Here is a 19,435-nt window from a genome sequence, read left to right on the forward strand (position 1 = left end):
AAACAGGGTTTCACATGCTGAATATTCATTCAAAAGTGTTAGCTAGTTGCAAAAAGTCTTTCCCAAATTTAGATAAGTTAGTGTATTAATCATTAATGTGTCCTAAGCAAAAAAACTCCACCTTAATGAATTTAGCCCCACAACACTTCAGCGAGTTCAGTATTATACCCATTTTATTGGTGGGGAACTAAGGCACAGAGATGTTAAGTGACAAACCCAGACTATAGGACAGGGGTGGGCAAACTTTTTGGGTATGGAAATTGCATGGCAGGCCATGAATGCTCACAAAATTAACAATTCAGAGATATTCAAATAAACTTAATTAAAGATAATTTTTAGTGGAAATAAACATAAAACCTTACTTACTATTATAAATATACCATCCTAACAACGTATTACAATAATTAAACCAAACTTACCCCCTTTCCATGCCCTCTTTGATTAATGTGAACAATGTAGCTGTCACTCCCTGGCCAACTACTCTTTATTTTATCCACAACAATGGAAAATTAACACTACTAAAACATCAGAGTCACCTAAGCCAACAAGTAGCAGGCATGTGCGCTTGCAAGCTCCAGGCTGCTGGCACATGAGGCGCGTTTGGGTTGTGCAGCTGCAGTAACATGCGTGCCCTCATGAACACATGGGAGCACCGGGCAGGCAGAGTGAGGCAAGCCACCGACCCGGCCGGGAGGGCGGAGCGGGGCAAGCCGCCAACCCCACTCCCAGGGGCTGGATTAAAAGGTTTGAGGGGCCGGACACAGCCCATGGGCTGTAGTTTGCGCACCCTGCTATAGGAAGTTTGTTACAGAGTTGTAAATAGATTAAATGGCAAAAAAACCCAACCTTTATTAACACAGAATCAGGTTTGCCCAGTGATAGCTACGTCCTTCCAGAATACTGAATTTAGAAAAACTCAAGCTTCTGAAAATCTGGAAATATCAGATCCTGGCGCACATGTGTCGGCAGAGACCCCCAGATCCCAGCTCACATTGGGGGGGGGGGTAAGAGAGAAGGGTCAGACCCCTGAGATAAACAATCCCCATTCCCATCTACTCTCCCATTCCAATCCCCCTCCCACTGTGCGTTTGCTTCCTCTGTAGGTTTCAGAAAATAGTTTCAGCACCTTCTGAATATTCTGTTGTAGTCAGATTACATTTCCCCAGGCCCTCCCACTCCCCATCCCCTTTGACAGAGGTAGTTTGGAGCAACCGTGTGCTATTTTTAGTTCAGATTTCTGCCCTGGTTTGGATCTGAACTCAGAGCCTAGTGTGGTGCTCAGACTTGATGACTGTAGCATACCCTCGGAGCAACCCAGACACTGTGATGTGTAAGTAGTTTTCTAAATAGATAGCTTCTCTCTGCACACTTGCTCAGTGTAATGCCTTAGACATGTGAACTTCAGCATGTGTAACTGGAGAAGCAAACTTTTTCAAACATTTTAATCTGATTTCCCCCTAAGGGTTGACAGGTAACATGCACTCTGTCAGGGTAACCCTTGGGCTTTCGATGATCTGAGTCCAGTTCTAATCTCTATCTGTGAGCAAAAAACATTGCCAAGATGTGTCAACTTTAAGAAAAGCTGTTTTTTCTCTAGGGACTGTATCTTGAGAACAAACTCCTTGGTCAAGAAGCCCCAAATCTGGATCAGTAACAATAGCCAGTGCCCCCATGAGGCACACCGCATTTTAAGGCAATATGTTTACTCATATGGATTTTAGAGCACTTAGAACAGTCAAGTTTTAAACATGAAGCCGGTCTTAAGGTTAACAGCCCTGCTATAATCCTAGATCTCCTCTCAGGCCCTGTACTTCAAACCCTACTCTATGCTTTCACTTGCATGTTACAAAAGAATACACCTCATTTAGTTCATGTTCTTATTACACCAAGAATACATCTGCTTTTATCAGTATGTACTAGGCTATTCCTACTGCACAGCAGGTTTTTCATAAGCAACTAAAGAATGGCAGAACATAGTCAAATCTTATTGAAAAACAGGATATTTTTATGGGAAAATTATCTGTATTAAACATCAAGACTATGAACTGTTTATTTATAAAAATATTTATATATAATTTGCTCACCTTAATTGCACTGCAGTGTAACCCCTTTGCCATCAGGATGTAGACCAAATCTCTAGTCAAGTTGTCTTTAATTCCTAAGATAACACTGCCATAAACATTTGGTACTTCCCACTAAGAGATAAATATATAAAATATTTGAACGGGAACAGATTTTTTGAACTGTAAAAACATTAGTGACCAGATTTAGGGAAATACTCAAAGAAAAGAGCAGTTTCTCACATGTCGTTTCCAACTCTTCAACATATACATTTAAAATTCTTATTAATTGGATGTGAATACTACAGTTAAAAACTCTTCAAATGTAAGTTTACAGAGGGTTCATATGCAAATAAACACACTAGTTGCTCCACATGACAAAGTACATAAATCCCTTGGTATCCTATTTTGTTGATGCTTTGAATAATTAATAGTTGAAAAGAAAAAAGTCTTTACTCAACTTAAAATGCAAGACAGCTTTTTTGCCAATTACTAGTAAATTACAGTAATTTAAGTCAAAAGAGCAGAATGATAGCATTTTTTTAGGTATGGATTTTAAAATAAAAATAGAAACTTAAGAGAACCAGAGACTGTATTATAGACAGTTACATATTTAAAAACAATTTCTATCTAACTCAAGGAAGCAACGTAATAAGCATACCAGAGAAAACTGTGCAATAATACTTTACACTTCTATAACTTTTAACAGAAAATATAGAATTCTTAGCAATATCATCATCATCATCCCCATTATACAGACAGGGAACGAAACAGAAGTTAGCAAAAAGAACAGGAGTACTTGTGGCACCTTAGAAACTAAGAAATTTATTGGAGCATAAGCTTTCGTGGACTACAGCCCACTTCTTCGGATGCATAGTGGGCTGTAGTCCACGAAAGCTTATGCTCTAATAAATTTGTTAGTCTCTAAGGTGCCACAAGTACTCCTGTTCTTTTTGCGGATACAGACTAACACGGCTGCTACTCTGAAATCAGAAGTTAGCAAGTTACTTAAGGTGTCACAGAAGGTCAGAATAGAAGAAAAAAAAAATCAGAATCCAGGAGTCACCACAGTCAATCACATTCCCACAAGGAAAGGAGTTTACTGTATGCAACTACAGTAGAACCTCAGAGTTACAACCACCTCAGGAATGGAGGTTGTTCGTAACTCTGAACAAAATGTAATGGTTGTTCTTTCACAAGTCTACAACTGAACATTGACTTTATACAGTTTTGAAACTTTACTATGCAGAAGAAAAATGCTGCGTTCCCTTTATTTTTTTTTTTTTTAGTAGTTTATGTTTAACAGTACTGTACTGGCTGTCCCCCCCCAATCTCTGCTGCTGCCTGATTGTGTACTTCTGGTTCCAAATGGAGATGTGTGGTTGACTGGTCAGTTTGTAACTCAGGTGTTTGTAACTTTGAGGTTCTACTGCACATACTCAGCTATGCTATGAGAAATAATTTACCTTGCTAGAAATTGTCCAGAATTGGCGTTCTGAGGTCATGCCATGCAACTCAATTAAAATCTGGCGAATCCTCCAGGGATCCACTGATAATATAAGCTGATGTTCCAGCTGGCCAATATTGACACTTGCTGATGCTAGAACAGAAGATTGCTAGGTTTGTAGATTATTTATTTATTTATTTATAAGATATACCCATCACATAGTATTTTTGTGAACAAGTAAGATTTAAAAACTAACTAAGTAAGATTTAAAAAAAGAGGGTCACACACTTGGTTACTTATGTAGACCAAGTACACTGCACACAACAGGAGCTTCTTGCACTCCTCCATTCCCCCCAACAAGCTCCCTGAATGTTAACCTTCCACCTCCCTGTATTTCTGGCATTTCCTGCAACCCAACCTACCCATGCCAGGGACTCTGTGTTCCACATTCACCCTTCCCTCCATAACATGGGCTGTTTGCGCCTCCCAGCATACCTCCAAGCCCATTTCCCCCCCACTTTCTGTCTGAGAGAGAAGTCATTACGTGTGTTAGCATTTTTAAACAGTATTGGGAATATGGGTAGAGCCTAGAATGGGTATTGTCTTGTGGGCCACCTTTTTGGCTTTTTTTTTTTTTTCCCCCCCCTTTTTGCTGTGTCTCGAGTTTTGTTAATTGAAGCAGTTTCTGATGTTTTCTTTCATTTTCTTCTGCTTCTAGTTTGGCCAGTTCTATTTTTTTAGCTACTTCTTTGGTAGTCATTTTTATGTTTTCTTGTGCTGGGTCACCCCCTCTGCAGTTGACTGAAACTGGGATGTACTCAGCTCTGGCTGCTGCTGAGTTAACAGAGACTTTCTAACTAGCTACTCCCGAGGATGTACAAAGAAAAAAAAACAATTCACCTTGTAAATTCCTTTTACCAGTCGTTTGCTAACTGAACGCTTCTCTTAACAAAGGATCTTGTTAAAAAAAACTTAACACCTCTGCCTTAAGGCAAGGAGAGATAAGATATGCATCTACCTGCAGCTCTGCTTTTCAAGCAGCTAGAAGGAAAAAAAAAATCTTACTGGCTTTTGGGTTTAAAATGATCCCACCTCTGCCACCATGTCAGGGCTGTATCCCCACTTTGAACTTTAGGGTACAAATGTAGGGGCCTGCATGAAAACTTCTAAGCTTAACTACCAGCTTAGCTCTGCTCCGCTGCCACCATCCCCAGAATTCCCACGCCTGGGAAGCCTTGAGAAACCTTTACCAATTCCCTGGTGAATACAGATTCAAACCCCTTGGATCTTAAAACAAGGAAAAATCAATCAGGTTCTTAAAAAGAAGGCTTTTAATTAAAGAAAAAGGTAAAAATCATCTCTGTAAAATCAGTATGGAAATTAACCTTACAGGGTAATCAAACTTAAAGAGCTCAGAGGAACCCCCTCTAGTCTTAGGTTCAAAGTACAGCAAACAACGATAAACACTCTAGTAAAAGGTACATTTACAAGTTGAGAAAACAAAGGAAAACTAACACGCCTTGCCTGGCTATTTACTTATAAGTTTGAAATAGGAGAGACTTGTTTAGAAAGATGTGGAGAACCTGGATTGATGTCTGGTCCCACTCAGTCCCGAGAGCGAACGCCCTCCCAAACAAAGAACACAAACAAAAGCCTTCCCCCTCCCCCCCCAAGATTTGAAAGTATCTTGTCCCCTTATTGGTCCTTTAGGTCAGATGCCAGCCAGGTTACCTGAGGTTCTTAACCCTTTACAGGGAAAAGGATTTTGGAGTCTCTGACCAGGAGGGATTTTATAGTACTGTACACAGGTCAGCTGTTATAACTATAAAGGGAAGGGTAACAATTGGGAATATGGGTAGAGCCTAGAATGGGTATTGTCATGTTGGAAAATGTTAATGGTTGCCCTCAACTAGTTCTTGATCAACAGAGTCAACTACAGAGGTGGCTGAAACTGCTGGATCTGCAAACCAGATGGCAGGGGTACTGTGTCTTCCCTTTTCCTTTCTCTGCTTTCTAATTTGCACCCCCCCCCTTCCAAAAAATGAATAGGGTGCTGCCCAGAACATTCCCCAAAACTTTGGAATTGACTGAATGCAGCATTCAAAAGTTAGTGTGTGACTAAGAAATGCCATCAAGTTGAGTGCAAGACCTTGCTTTGGTCAGCCAAAAATCCACTTACCAATGGCAACATAATTCACGTCTTCCAAAGACCTCAGTGACTTCAGCCCACGACTTGGAGCTGCACTGTCTTGCCGCCTCCCATAGGAGCCAGGAGCTGCAGGGTACCTGCGATGGTAGGACCCCCACAGCCTCCAGCCACTGTGGTTGGCAGGGAACCCCGCAGCTCTGAGCCAGAGGTGGAGGGGGACCCCAGAGCTCCCAGCTGGCCCCGTGCTGCCCAGCGGCTTCCCTTTTGTCATGGATACTTTTAGTAAAAAACGTCAGGGACAGGTCACAGGTGATAAAGCGGAAGCCCGTGACCTGTTCCTGACTTTTTTACTAAAAATATCCATGACAAAATCTTAGCCTTAAGTATAAGCATACCCTTTAAAAAATAAACTGTGAAGAAGAGTAGGCCCTGCTGCAGAAAAAGGAACTAGTTCAGCAAGATAAGACAGAGTTCCATATACAGAAGTCAGATTCAGCTCAAAACAATTTTCACAAATCTGTGGTCCTCCTCGGTTCTAAAATCTACAATTAACAATTCTAGAGCAGAATATTGGGAATTAAGAAAGGGATAGATAATAAGCCAGAAAATATCATATTGCCTCTATATAAATCCATTATGGTATGCTCACATTTTGAATACTGTGTGCACATGTGGTAGTTGCATCTCAAAAAAGATATACTGGAATTGGAAAAGGTTCAGAAAAGTGCAACAAAAATGATTAGGGGTATGGAACAGCTGCCATATGAGAAGAGATTAAGAAGACTGGGACTTTTCAACTTGGAAAAGAGATGACTAAGTGGGGATATGATAGAGGTCTATAAAATCAGGGCCAGCTCTGGCTTTTTGGCCGCCCCAAGCAAAAAAAAAAAAAAAACCACACCTGCGGCGTGGCCAGAACGCGGGTGCAGGGGGACCGGCGGGGGAAGGGAGAGAGAGAAGGGGGCAGCCAGGGCTATAGCAGGGAAGCTGCCACGCGGCCCCTCCTGCTGTGCCGCCTCCTGCCACGAGCTCCGGTCAGTGGGGAGGGAAGGAAGAGGACTGCCCTGCAGGGCGCCGGAGCGGAACAACAACAACAAAAGCGGCCGTGCCGCCCTAGGATTGGGCGGAATGCCACCTCAAACAATCTGCCGCCCCAAGCACCAGCTTGCTCAGCTAGTGCCTGGAGCCAGCCCTGTATAAAATCATGACTGGTGTGGAGAAAGTAAATAAGGAAGTGTTATTTACTCCTTCTCATAACACAAGAACTAGGGATCACCAAATGAAATTAATAGGCAGGTTTAAAACAAGCAAAAGGAAGTGTTTTTTCCATACAACACAAAGTCAAGCTTGCCAGAGGATGTTGTGAAGGCCAAGACTATAACAGGATTCAAAAAAGAACTAGTTAAGTTCATGGAGGATAGGTCCATCAGTGGCTATTAGCCAAGATAGATAGCGATGGTGTCCCTAGCCTCTGTTTGCCAGAAGCTGGGAATGGGCAAGAGGGGATGCACCACTTGATGATTACCTGTTCTGTTCATTCCCTCTGGGGCACCTGTAATTGGCCCCTGTCGGAAGACAGGATACTGGGCTAGATGGACCCTTGGTCTGACCCAGCATGGCCATTTTTATGTTAGAGAAGAAACTGCCTGTGCCGTTACTATGTAGTATTTCATAGGGCATTTGCATTGTTAATTTCTCAGGAGAAGAGTGACTACAGCAATCTTGACTGCCATATATAAAAAAAGCGACACCGAAAAGGTTAGCTTTACAGGACTGATCTGCAGTTGGAAGGGGTTGTGCTCTTTCTTGGCTTATAGAAGAGGTCAGCCAAGAAAGAACAAAGCAAGGACCAAACTAGACAAAGCAGCCATCTGGGAGAAGATAATCTACTTCCACCTCACTGGAGGAATTCACCCATGGCAGTTCTCCAGTTTCCCAGCAGTGGCCATACAAAGCAATCACGCCAGTTGGATCAACTGCCTTTTCATAGCAGTAGGTGGAGGGGTTTGAAGAATTAATTGCAAAGATCCTACCTACCTCCCAGTCAGCTCTACAACTCTAGTTCCACACACCCCTTTTTGTGTGTGTGTGTGTGTGTGGGGGGGGGTGAGGAGGAGAGGCAACACAACATTATGGGATGGAGACAGTTGCATGCTGGGAATTTGATCCCTTGCTGCTCACAGTCACCCCTGTGAGACTCATTTCTGTCCTAATATGCACTGCCAAAACATTCCCCAAAACAGCGCATTGGATGATGGTGGGTTTCACACTGGGACACTTATCCATAGTGTACTGAACTGTGCATCAACCCAAGCACTGTGGAAGTGCAGCAGCACTTATGCAAAAAGCCAAGTATGCGCACACACAAAAAATGATATACTAACTGTGGTGGCTTTATGCTGACATAACTTCCATTGACCAAAGTTTGTAGCATAGACGTGGACTCAGACTTATCTTCCCTTGGTAGTTAAGAAGGGACAAACCCAATAATTAAATATAGAACAGAATACTGCAAGAGCTGAAATAATCTTGTATTTGAATCTGAGACTTAATTAGGTAAAAACGAGATTAAACCGATATATTGAGAAAACTCTCCAAGTATCCACTCATCTTTAAAGTTACTTAAATATAATGTAAAACTAGAGCACTAATTTAAAATTTACCTTAGTTTTTCACTCAAGGATGATGAGAAGATTTAAAAACAAAATCTAAAAAAGAGTTTAAATTACATAGGCTTTGTCTGCACCAGAATGAGTTTGCTGGTATAGCTATACCAGTAAACCCTCCTAACCCAGATGTAGTGTATATTGGCCAAAGAGTGCTTTTTCCAGTATGGCGTATACCAATTCCCAAATGAAATAAGCTATACCAGCAAAAAGACTTCTTTGCTGGTGCAACTGCATCTACAGTAGGGCTTTTGCAGGCATAGAGTGTGAAAAAAACACATCCTAAACTGACATAGCTATCCCAGTAAAAGTGTAGACCCATATAGTCATTGACTAAAGACAGGAATAATAGAGTCTGAAGTTCTTCTTTTTAAACATACATCAGAATATTACTGTCACTTTGGCCATGAAAAGAAATACTTTAAAGCATTTAGGAAACTTGCTGGGAAACAGACCTGGAATATCATAAAACGAAGTCACAGGTTTAGTGCACAGATTGATTCGAGGTGATCTTTTCCTCATTTGATCAATGAGCAGCTTCCGTTCATCATCTTTCAGTAAGGTTATGAACAGCTCATGAGAGGAAATCATGAAGACAAGCTGAAGATCTTCCAAACTCAAACACATATTCCTGAGTAAGTTAAAAGTTATTCATTAGCAGGAACGTTACTTTGAAGTAAAATAAATTTTTTTACTGCTTACATATGATATTTCAAACAACTTTCTGTGATTATTAATAATGGTATTTCCATCTGCAGATAAAAGATTTCAGTCATTCCCTTTTGTGGAAAGCATACTGATTCGATTATTTATTTAAAGGCTTTTTTTTTTTTTTGTCAGAGCATATCCAGCTACAGCACAAATGTTAATAAATCTATCTCCACAACCTCCTGTAAGGAAGGTATTTTACTGATGGGGAACTGAGACACAAAGTAACAGATCTGTCCAAAGTCACAAGTTTGTGGCCATTGTGAATCACAATAACGATTTTTTCCCCACTGTTATTTAAATTATAGTAAGTTTTTCTTTTTTAAAAATAAACCATGAAATCTGAATTTAATACAAAATATCTTAACACCTAAACTTATTGATCTCTCAAAACATCTAAATAAAAAAGAACTATGCTTTTGGTGGAATGTTGATAATCAATGGGACATGGCAATAGCAGGGTACAAAATATATAAGAATGACAGTAGGTTGTGCTGGTGGGGGAGTGGAACTATATGTGAAGGAAAACAGTCAAATATAGTAAAAAGCTTGACTGAATCAAACAGTAACACAGAATCTTTGGATAGAAATTCCATGCTTGAATAATAAGAGTACAGCAGTAGGAATATATTACTGGCCTCCTGAAATCCTCAGGGAGATCAGGAGCTATGCACATAGAAAATAAAATAATGGGGCATTTCAACTATCCCCATATGGACTGGGTACATGCCACTTCAGGATGGGATGCAGAGATAATTTCAAGACACCATTAATGACTACTTCTTGGAGCAGCAAGTCCTAGAACCCACAAGGGGAAAGGCAATTCTTGATTTAGTCCTAAGTGGCATATAGGATGTGGTGAATATAGCTAAACTGCTCACTAACAGCAACCATAATGTAATTAAATGTAATATCCTTGTGGGGGCACCAGGAGGAGGATACCAAATAAGCCCACCACAATAGCATTTAATTTCAAAAAGGGGAACATTACAAAAATGAGGAAGCTAGTTAAAAAAGAAGTTAAAAGGAACAGTCACAAGAGTGAAATACCTGCAAGCAGCATGGAAGCTTTTAAAAAACACCATAACAGAGGCTCAAGTTAAATGTACACCCCACACAAACACAACCCTCTCCCCCCCACAAAAACAGTAAGAGAAAACAAAGAAGTGACACCATGGCTGAACAACACAGTAAAACAATAAATGAGGAAGTTAGAAGCAAAAAGACACCTTTTAAAAACTGGAAATCAAATCTTATATTTCAAATGTTTGCTCCTGTGGTAACACCCACAAGGTATTTAGCCTGCACATCTTAAAACGGACTATTCAAGTTAAATGGATCATCAAGGAACACAACTCACAATGGACCATGGGAGACGCTTATCTACACTTAATAGACTTTCATGTGATGGCCTCTGCTATGACTAAGTGAAATCATGCATAGACATGTGACTTACCCATGGGACTCCAATCATCATCTTGTTACCTGTAATTTTCTACAGTGAGAACAATGGGCTTCCCTTCACTTAGCAGAAGCTATAAAAAGCCCTGGAAACATCTCCATTTTGCCTCTTTCCTGCTCAAACCTCTGGACTATTAACTTACACTAATGGGAGCATTCTAACCAAGGGACTGAGGATCTTCCAATGATTTGGAAGCAACCAGAGACTTGACTTAAGTCAGCAGTTTATTCCATCACTGCTACAAGCCTGATCCAAGAACTTTGCAATTACTGTATGTATTTGATTCCTTTAACCAATTTTAACTCTCACCTTTCTTTCTTTTTATAAATAAACATTTAGATATTAGATACTAAAGGATTGGCAACAGCATGATTATTGGGTAAGATCTGTGACTGACTGTGTGGCTAGTCCTCTGGGATCAGAAGAACCCTTTTGTTTGATGAAATTGGTTTTAAATAACCACTCCTCATTAAGTCTAGTGTCTGGGTGTTGAATCCAGGACTAGAATACCTAAGGAGGCTGAATTTCTGACTTCTATTTCACCACACTGGCTAACAAGAAGTTTACTTTTGTTGCTAGTTTGGTAGATCTCATGGAAGAATAACCACCAGTTTTGGGATGTGTCTGCCCTCTTTTCCCAGCAGCTTGTTCTGAATTTGGTATTCTCAGTTGGGAGGCAAAGTGACACACGGGCCAACCAGTGAACTTAATAGGCTGCAGGTTTAAAACAAACAAAAAGGAAATACTTCTTCATACAACACAGGCAACCTGTGGAACTCATTGCCAGAGGATGCGGTGGAGGCCAAAAGTATAACTGGATTCAAAAAAGAATTAGAGGATGTCATGGAGAATAGGTTCATCAATAGCTATTAGCCAAGATGGTCAGGGATGCAACCTCATGTTCTGTGTGTCCCTAAGCCTCTGAATGCAAGGTGATGGGACTGGACGACAGGCTATGGATTACTTGAAAATTGCCCTGTTCTGTTCATTGGCTCTGAAGCATCTAGCATTGGCTACTGTCAGAAGACAGGATGCTGGGCTAGAAGGACCATTGGTCTGATCCAGTATGGACATTCTTTTGTTCTCATTAAAGAGCCTTTATCAAAAACTGTGTTAAAGGCTGCTTTTTTATAAAAAAGAAAAACTGAACACCTAACTTTGGAGGTTGAGCTTTATAAATATGGTACAGTAGGTCATGTACTCTATTAAGGGATTTTTTGTTTAATAAAATAAATTTTCTATGCTGTTTAATTAAATTCCAGTTACCATCCTAATGTGGCTTGACACAAATCATGAGCAAAAAGTTAATTAGTAAATAAGCAATACATCATTCACCATTTTCTAACATCGTAAACATGCATAATTTATTATTTATAATCTGAAGCAAATATGTAGCTTAATATTTTCAATAAATGTACAGAGTTATAGCATATGTGTAAAGGCTGTTTAGTTTTAAATCAACCTGTTTTAATGGTTATATCAACCAATGAGAATGCAGCTTTTCTTAGAAGATTACTGCAGTACTAATGGAAAAGTTGATTAACATCAGTTATTTAAATTGAGGCTTTCTACTTGGTGATTCAAGTCATGAGTTCAATTGCTGATTTAAATCAATCCACCCTTCTTGTGGCAGAACCAGGAATGGAATCCAGTAATTCCTAATCAGGTGCATTTTTTGTAAGGCCTTGTCGATATTACAAACGCTTTGCCAATATAACTATACTGGTAGAGCCCCCAAGGAATGTCTACACATTGATTAAAAAAACCTGTGGCCGGCTTGGGTCAGCTGACTCTGGCTCAAGGGGCTTGGGCTCTGGAGTTGAAAAATTGCTGTGTAGATGTTTGGGTGTGGGCTGGAGCCTGAATGTCTATACAGCAATTTTTAGCTCTGCAGCCTAAGTCCTGTGAGTCTGAGCCAACTGACCCTGGGCCAGCCGCAGTCATGCCACAGGTCTTTTATCTCCGTGTAAACATACCCTTAATGTAGATTCAACTTATGTGACGAAAGGAGTTTTTCCTGTTGGGTTAGTAATGCTACTAATGTTGACAGAAGCACTCTTATATCGGCGTAGCTGCATCTACACTGTGGTTTTTTGCCGGCATGGCTATGTTGGCTAGGGGCTTATTTTTTCCACAAAAATTAAATGCAACACATTTGTGTGCAAGGAGTTCAACCTCCTTTCTGAGCTAAGCTTTGCCAGAAGCTGGGAATGGGTGACAGACAGGGGATGGATCACTTGATGATTACCTGTTCTGTTCATTCCTTCTGAAGCACCTGGCAATGACCACTGTTGGAAAGCAGGATACTGGGCTAGATGGACCTTTGGTCTGACCCAATATGGCCGTTCTTATGTAAAACTTGATTGTGATGTATGGAGTGTTGCATGAGTATTTCTGATTAATTATAAACAGGATTTTGAAAATGTAACCCTTGGGGTGAGCCAGCAGTTGAGCACTTTCACAATGATCCAAGAGATAGTTCCTATTGTAGCAACGGAACAAGGGTGTGCTGTGGACAGGGCCGGCTCCAGGCACCAGCCCACCAAGCTTGTGCTTGGGGCGGCACCTGGAGGGGGGCGGCGCGGCGCTCCGGCCCCCGGGGAGAGCGGGGCCACGGCCGGGCTCGCTGCCCTCCCCCTGGCGCCCTCCCCCCGGCTGCCAGGGGGAAGAGCGGCGAGCCCTGGCTGGGGCTCGCCGCCCTCTTGCAGCCCTGCCCCCTGCGCTCTGGCCGCCGGGGGCAGAGCGGAGCCCCAGCCGGGGCTTGCTGCCCTCCCCCCGGGGCTCCGGCCGCCCTCCCCCCAGAGCCCGCCCTGGCTGTGGATAGGCATCATGCTCAGGGGAGGAAGCATCATGCATTTCTCTAAAGTGACCAACCCCTATGCATTATTCAGAAACATTCATCCATGAGTTCTAGACGAACCCACATCCAAGTCTCCTTTGCCAGAAAGCATGGGACACAGGGTCTTGAGAGCAGAAGTGGGAAAACAGGGATGGGTGGATAAGACAACTTTGGGAGGTTTATAGGGGATCCGTGGGTAAAAAGAAAAATGTTGCCCTTTTTGTCTAATTTTTTACCTGCAAGTTCATGAAACATTAACATAACAAGGTAGTATCTACATATTGCACAGTGAAAGTAGTCTAATGTCAGGTACTTACTTGAGAAAAGCTGCCATTTTTCTTTTCAAAGATTCTGAAGCATGTTCTAAGTTTATTGACCTTGAACAAACCTAGAAAATTTAAGAGTTAAATCATTAAGCAACACTAGGAATTCTGAATTTTCATTTGGTTATATAGAGTATTAAGAGTTATTTCCACAATTTTCTGTTCATGCTCTAGTAGCAATCAACGTCACATAAATTTTCTCCCCCTATGGAGGGAGGCAAGCCATCTAATGTAGCCATCCTCCAAATACTGTTGATGTTACAGTGGGATCAGAAAGCCAATAATTAACCCTGTATACAAAAGGGGTTATTTTGATCGCCATGTGATTCATTACATGCTCCCTCTAATACCCAATTCCCTTCCTGAGCCTAAAGCTTGTGTCTGTAAGAGCCAAATGTGAAGATTACATCATCTATGCTGCTAACTTCACTACAAAAGCAACAATCTAGCAAACTACAAAAGCAACTGCTATGTAACAATCAAGTCCACTTAACTGAATGAATGATAAAAGTGAAATATTTAGGTGAGCCAGTTCTCTAGGTACAAAACCCCTGTGTATCCAATGTTAAAAGAAAAAGACGGTTACTCACCGTTGTAACTGTTGTTCTTCGAGATGTGTTGCTCATATCCATTCCATTAGGGTGTGCGCGCGCCGCGTGCACGATCGTCGGAGAATTTTCTACCCTAGCAACACCGGCGGGTCGGCTGTGGAGCCCCCTAGAGTGGCGCCTTCATGGCGCTGAATATATACCCCAGCCGACCCAGCGCCCCCTCAGTTCCTTCTTGCCGGCTACTCCGACAGTGGGGAAGGGGGGTGGGTTTGGAATGGATATGAGCAACACATCTCGAAGAACAACAGTTACAACGGTGAGTAACCGTCTTTTCTTCTTCGAGTGCTTGCTCATATCCATTCCATTAGGTGACTCCCAAGCCCAACTTAGGTGGTGGGGTCGGAGTGAGACATTGCTGTGTGCAAAACCGCTGATCCGAAAGCAGCATCGTCCCTGGACTGCTGCACTAGCGCATAGTGAGCTGTAAATGTGTGGACTGATGACCAAAGTGCCGCTCTACAAATGTCCTGGATCGGAACTTGCGCCAGGAAAGCAGTCGAGGAAGCTTGGGCCCTTGTGGAGTGAGCGGTGAGGTGCGGTGCTGAGACACCTGCTAGGTCATAGCAAGTCCGGATGCAAGACGTAATCCAGGAGGATAAGCGTTGTGAGGAGACCGGTGAGCCTTTCATTCGGTCGGCCACTGCAACGAAGAGTTGCGTCGTCTTTCTAAAGTGCCTTGTGCGGTCAATATAGAAGGCCAGGGCCCTGCGTACGTCCAGAGAATGCAAACGTTGATCCTGGCGAGTAGCATGTGGTTTAGGATGAAAGACCGGGAGGAATATATCCTGGTTGATATGAAATGGAGAAACCACCTTAGGGAGAAAGGCAGGATGTGGACGAAGCTGCACTTTATCCTTATGGAAAACTGTATAAGGGGGCTCGGATGTAAGCGCCCTGAGTTCAGAAACGCGCCTTGCTGAGGTGATGGCTACGAGGAAGGCTGTCTTCCAGGATAGGTACAAAAGTGAACAGGTGGCCAGTGGCTCAAATGGAGGACCTGTGAGCTTGGAGAGAACCAGGTTAAGGTCCCACGTCGGGACGGGCTGACGTTGCTGTGGGTACATCCGGTCTAAGCCCTTGAGGAATCTAATGACCATCGGGTTAGAGAATACCGAGGACGCGAGTTCCCCTGGGTGAAAGGCCGATATAGCGGCCAGGTGAATTCTAATTGAAGATATCGCCAACCCCTGCTGTTTTAGGGAGAGGAGATATTCCAAAATGAGAGGAATGGGTGCCTGCAACGGGGACGTGGCTCGTTGTTCGCACCAACAGGAGAACCGCTTCCACTTGGCCAGGTACGTGGTGCGTGTTGAGGGCTTTCTACTGCTCAGCAGAATCTGTTGGACAGAGTGCGAGCATTGCTGCTCTGCCTGGGTGAACCATGGAGCAGCCACGCCGTGAGGTGGAGTGATTGCAGGTCGGGGTGACGCAGCCGGCCGTGGTCCTGAGAGATGAGATCCGGACATAATGGAAGCGGGATCGGTGTCTGAACCGAGAGTTCCAACAATGTGGTGTACCAATGTTGTCTCGGCCACGCTGGAGCGACCAGAATTACCTGTGCCTGGTCTCTGCGCAATTTGAGCAGTACCTTGTGGACCAGAGGAAACGGAGGAAAGGCATAAAACAGGTGGTCTTTCCAGGGAAGGAGAAACGCATCCGAGAGGGAGCCCGGAGCTCGACCTTGCAGGGAGCAGAACACGTGGCATTTCCTGTTGTCTCAAGAAGCAAACAGGTCTATCTGGGGAAACCCCCACTTCTGGAAGACGGAATGTATGATGTCCGGATGGATAGACCACTCGTGCGTCTGGAAGGACCTGCTGAGTCGGTCCGCTAAAGTGTTCTGGACTCCAGGGAGGAACGATGCCGTGAGATGGATTGAGTGGGCAATGCAGAAGTCCCACAGGCGAATGGCCTCTTGGCATAGAATTGACGAACGTGCTCCTCCTTGCTTGTTGATGTAAAACATGGCCGTGGTGTTGTCGATGAGAACTAACACACAGCGGCCACGTAGGAGATTGAGAAATGCCTGGCATGCCAGGCGCACCGCCATCAGTTCCCGAACATTGATGTGCAGGGCTAGCTGGGGTGCAGTCCACAGGCCCTGGGTATGGTGTTCGTTGAGATGGGCGCCCCAACCCAGAGATGAAGCGTCTGTGACCAGGTGCAGAGAGGGTTGTGGGGCGTGAAATGGCATCCCCTCGCAGACCACATTGTGATCTAGCCACCAGGTGAGGGAGGTCAGGACCGAGTTCGGGACCGTGACCACCATGTTCAGGCTGTCCCGATGTGGGCGGTATATTGACGACACCCAGGTCTGGAGTGGGCGAAGCCGAAGTCTGGCATGCTTGGTTACGTACGTGCAGGAAGCCATGTGACCCAGCAGGGTAAGGCACGACCTCACCGTGGTAGTTGGGAAGGCCTTGAGCCCTTGAATGAGGCTCGTGATGGTTCCAAAGCGGTTGTCTGGCAGGATGGCTTGTGCACGTCTGGAGTCTAGAACTGCGCCGATGAATTCTATTCTCTGGGTAGGTTCTAGAGTGGATTTGTCCTTGTTGAGTAGGATGCCCAACTCGTTGAATGTGTGCACTATTATGTGGACGTGAGCTCGAACTTGCTCTTTGGTGCGACTGCGTACCAGCCAGTCGTCTAGGTACGGGAACACCTGTATCCCTTGCCGACGAAGGTACGCTGCCACGACAGCCATACATTTCGTGAACACTCTTGGGGCCGAGGATAGGCCGAAGGGAAGGACTGCAAATTGGTAGTGCACCGTGCTTACCACGAATCGCAGGAAGCGTCTGTGAGGTGGGTAAATTGCGATGTGAAAGTATGCGTCTTTCATGTCGAGGGCGGCGAACCAGTCTCCAGGATCGAGGGAAGGGATAATGGCCCCCAAAGAGACCATGCGGAACTTCAACTTTACTACGAATTTGTTGAGTCCGCGCAAGTCCAAGATGGGTCGCAGACCTCCTTTGGACTTGGGAATGAGGAAGTACCGGGAATAAAATCCCCTGCCACTTAACTCTACTGGAACCTCCCCTATGGCCCCCATAGCAAGGAGCGTAGAAACTTCCTGTATAAGAAGTTGCTCGTGAGAAGGGTCCCTGAAGAGGGACGGGGAAGAAGGGGGGGAGGAGGGGGGGATTGAAGAAAACTGGATAGCGTATCCCCTGTCCACCGTGCGAAGGACCCAACGGTCCGAAGTTATAAGGGACCAAGCACGGTGGAAATGGGAAAGGCGATCCCGAAAGGAGGGGGCTGGATCCTGGGGGATGACTGGGGCGCCGTCCTCGACCGCACCTTCAAAAGTTCTGCCTGGGGCCTGAAGGTGGTCTAGGTGGCCCCTGGTTCTGACCGGGTTGAGGGCCGGTCCACCTTCTTCTACCACCTCGCCCTCGCCTCCGGGCCGAGTCCTGTCTCTGACGAGGCGGGGGGGGGGGGGGGGTAGAAGCGCTGAGGCTGCGGCCTAAATGGCCTGCGCTGAGGGCCCGCAACATGCATCCCCAGGGAGCGCATGATTGTTCTCGAGTCCTTGAGGCTCTGCAGACGAGAGTCCGTCTTGTCCGAGAACAATCCATGTCCCTCAAAGGGCAGATCCTGTAGGGTTTGCTGCAGCTCCGGAGGCAAACCCGAAACCTGAAGCCAGGAGATCCTCCGCATAGCAATACCCGAAGCCAGGGTCCTCGCAGCCGAGTCCGCTATGTCCAAGGAGGCCTGCAAGGAGGTCCGAGCCACCTTCTTACCCTCCTCTATCAAGGCCCCAAACTCCTCCCTGGAGTCTTGGGGAACCAATTCCTTGAACTTCCCCATAGAGTTCCAGGAATTAAAGTTATAGCGGCTCAGGAGCGCCTGCTGGTTAGCCACTCTAAGTTGCAGCCCTCCGGCTGAATAAACTTTACGGCCAAACAAATCGAGGCGCTTAGCCTCCTTCGATTTGGGCGCTGCGGCCTGTTGACCGTGGCGCTCCCTTGCATTCACTGATGACACCACCAGTGAACACGGTTGGGGATGAGTATACAAGTACTCATAGTCCTTTGAGGGGACAAAGTACTTTCTTTCCACCCCTCTCGCTGTGGGTGGGATAGAGGCAGGAGTTTGCCATATCGTAGTGGCGTTAGCCTGGATCGTGCGGATCAGGGGTAACGCCACTCTGGATGGGGCATCCGCAGAGAGGATGTTCACAATGGGGTCCTGCACCTCCACAATCTCCTCTGCCTGAAGGTCCATATTACGTGCCACCCTACGTAATAGGTCCTGGTGTGCCCGGAGATCAATCGGGGGTGGACCCGTGCTCGTTGTGCCCGCCACTGCCTCATCTGGGGAAGATGAGGAAGATGCCTCAGGTGGCAAGGGATCCAAGGGCGGGGCCTGGTCCAATGAGCCTTGGAGCGGAGCATCACCTGCCTCTGGGTCCAGGACGTCAGGTGCGGGCACGGAGGCCTCCATGCCCCCTGGAGGAGGGCGAGAGATGGTGGACTCTGGGGCCCTTCGCTCAGAGTGCACCGAGCGAGAGGCTGATGGTGGTGGAGCCCCTTGAGCTTGGTGGTACGCCCACGGGGTCCAAAACGACCAGTGTGAAGGTCCCTGAGCGGGATCCTCCGCTACCTCCTGCCAGTGGCCCATGTCCGGATCATCGGCCTGTCCCTGAGGGGGGTATGCCGATCTCGATGCCCCATCGGAGGATCGGGACACTGATCTGGATGGCCATGGCGGTGCCGACCGCGCCGAGACGAGCTCCGGATGGTACGGTGCCGCACGGCGCCGGCCCAGAGATGAACGGTCCCTGTGCGGTGCCGGCGAACGGTGCCGAGAACGGGATTGGTGCCGATGACTACGTCGGTGCCGAGAGTCAGACCTGGACCTGGAATGTGATCTTGAGTAGGCCCGGTGCCGGGAGCGGCCTCTCGACGTCGAGCGTCGATCATAGCGGTGCCGAGAACTACGTCTCGATGTCGATCGGTACCGACGATCATAGCGGTGCCGAGACGTAGAGCGGTGCCGCGGCGAAGATCTTGGCCGCGAGTACGACCGGTGCCGAGGTGATATTCGCCGCCGGGACTGCGAGCGGCGTGGGGACCTGCTTCGGGACCTGGACCGGTGCCATGGTTCCAGCCCTTGCGATGGAGGGCGCATCAAGGCAGGTTTCCCTCTAGACTGGACCGGACGAGTC

The 19,435-nt window shown here is 45.5% G+C and overlaps 1 protein-coding gene across 1 annotated transcript in view; it reads right to left on the bottom strand.

Annotated features, from left to right (window-relative positions):
- Positions 1-19,435, bottom strand: part of INTS8 (integrator complex subunit 8) — a 72,862-nt gene that overhangs the window by 22,773 nt on the left and 30,654 nt on the right. The window contains exons 11-14 of the mRNA XM_054017349.1: positions 13,649-13,719; positions 8,778-8,953; positions 3,527-3,660; positions 2,085-2,195 (exon numbers count right to left, since the gene is read on the bottom strand). Coding sequence (XP_053873324.1) covers positions 2,085-2,195; positions 3,527-3,660; positions 8,778-8,953; positions 13,649-13,719 — 492 coding nt within the window. The remainder of the gene's footprint in view (positions 1-2,084; positions 2,196-3,526; positions 3,661-8,777; positions 8,954-13,648; positions 13,720-19,435) is intronic.

Source organism: Malaclemys terrapin, chromosome 2 (genome assembly GCF_027887155.1).
Source record: "Malaclemys terrapin pileata isolate rMalTer1 chromosome 2, rMalTer1.hap1, whole genome shotgun sequence".
NCBI classification, from domain to species: domain Eukaryota; kingdom Metazoa; phylum Chordata; order Testudines; family Emydidae; genus Malaclemys; species Malaclemys terrapin.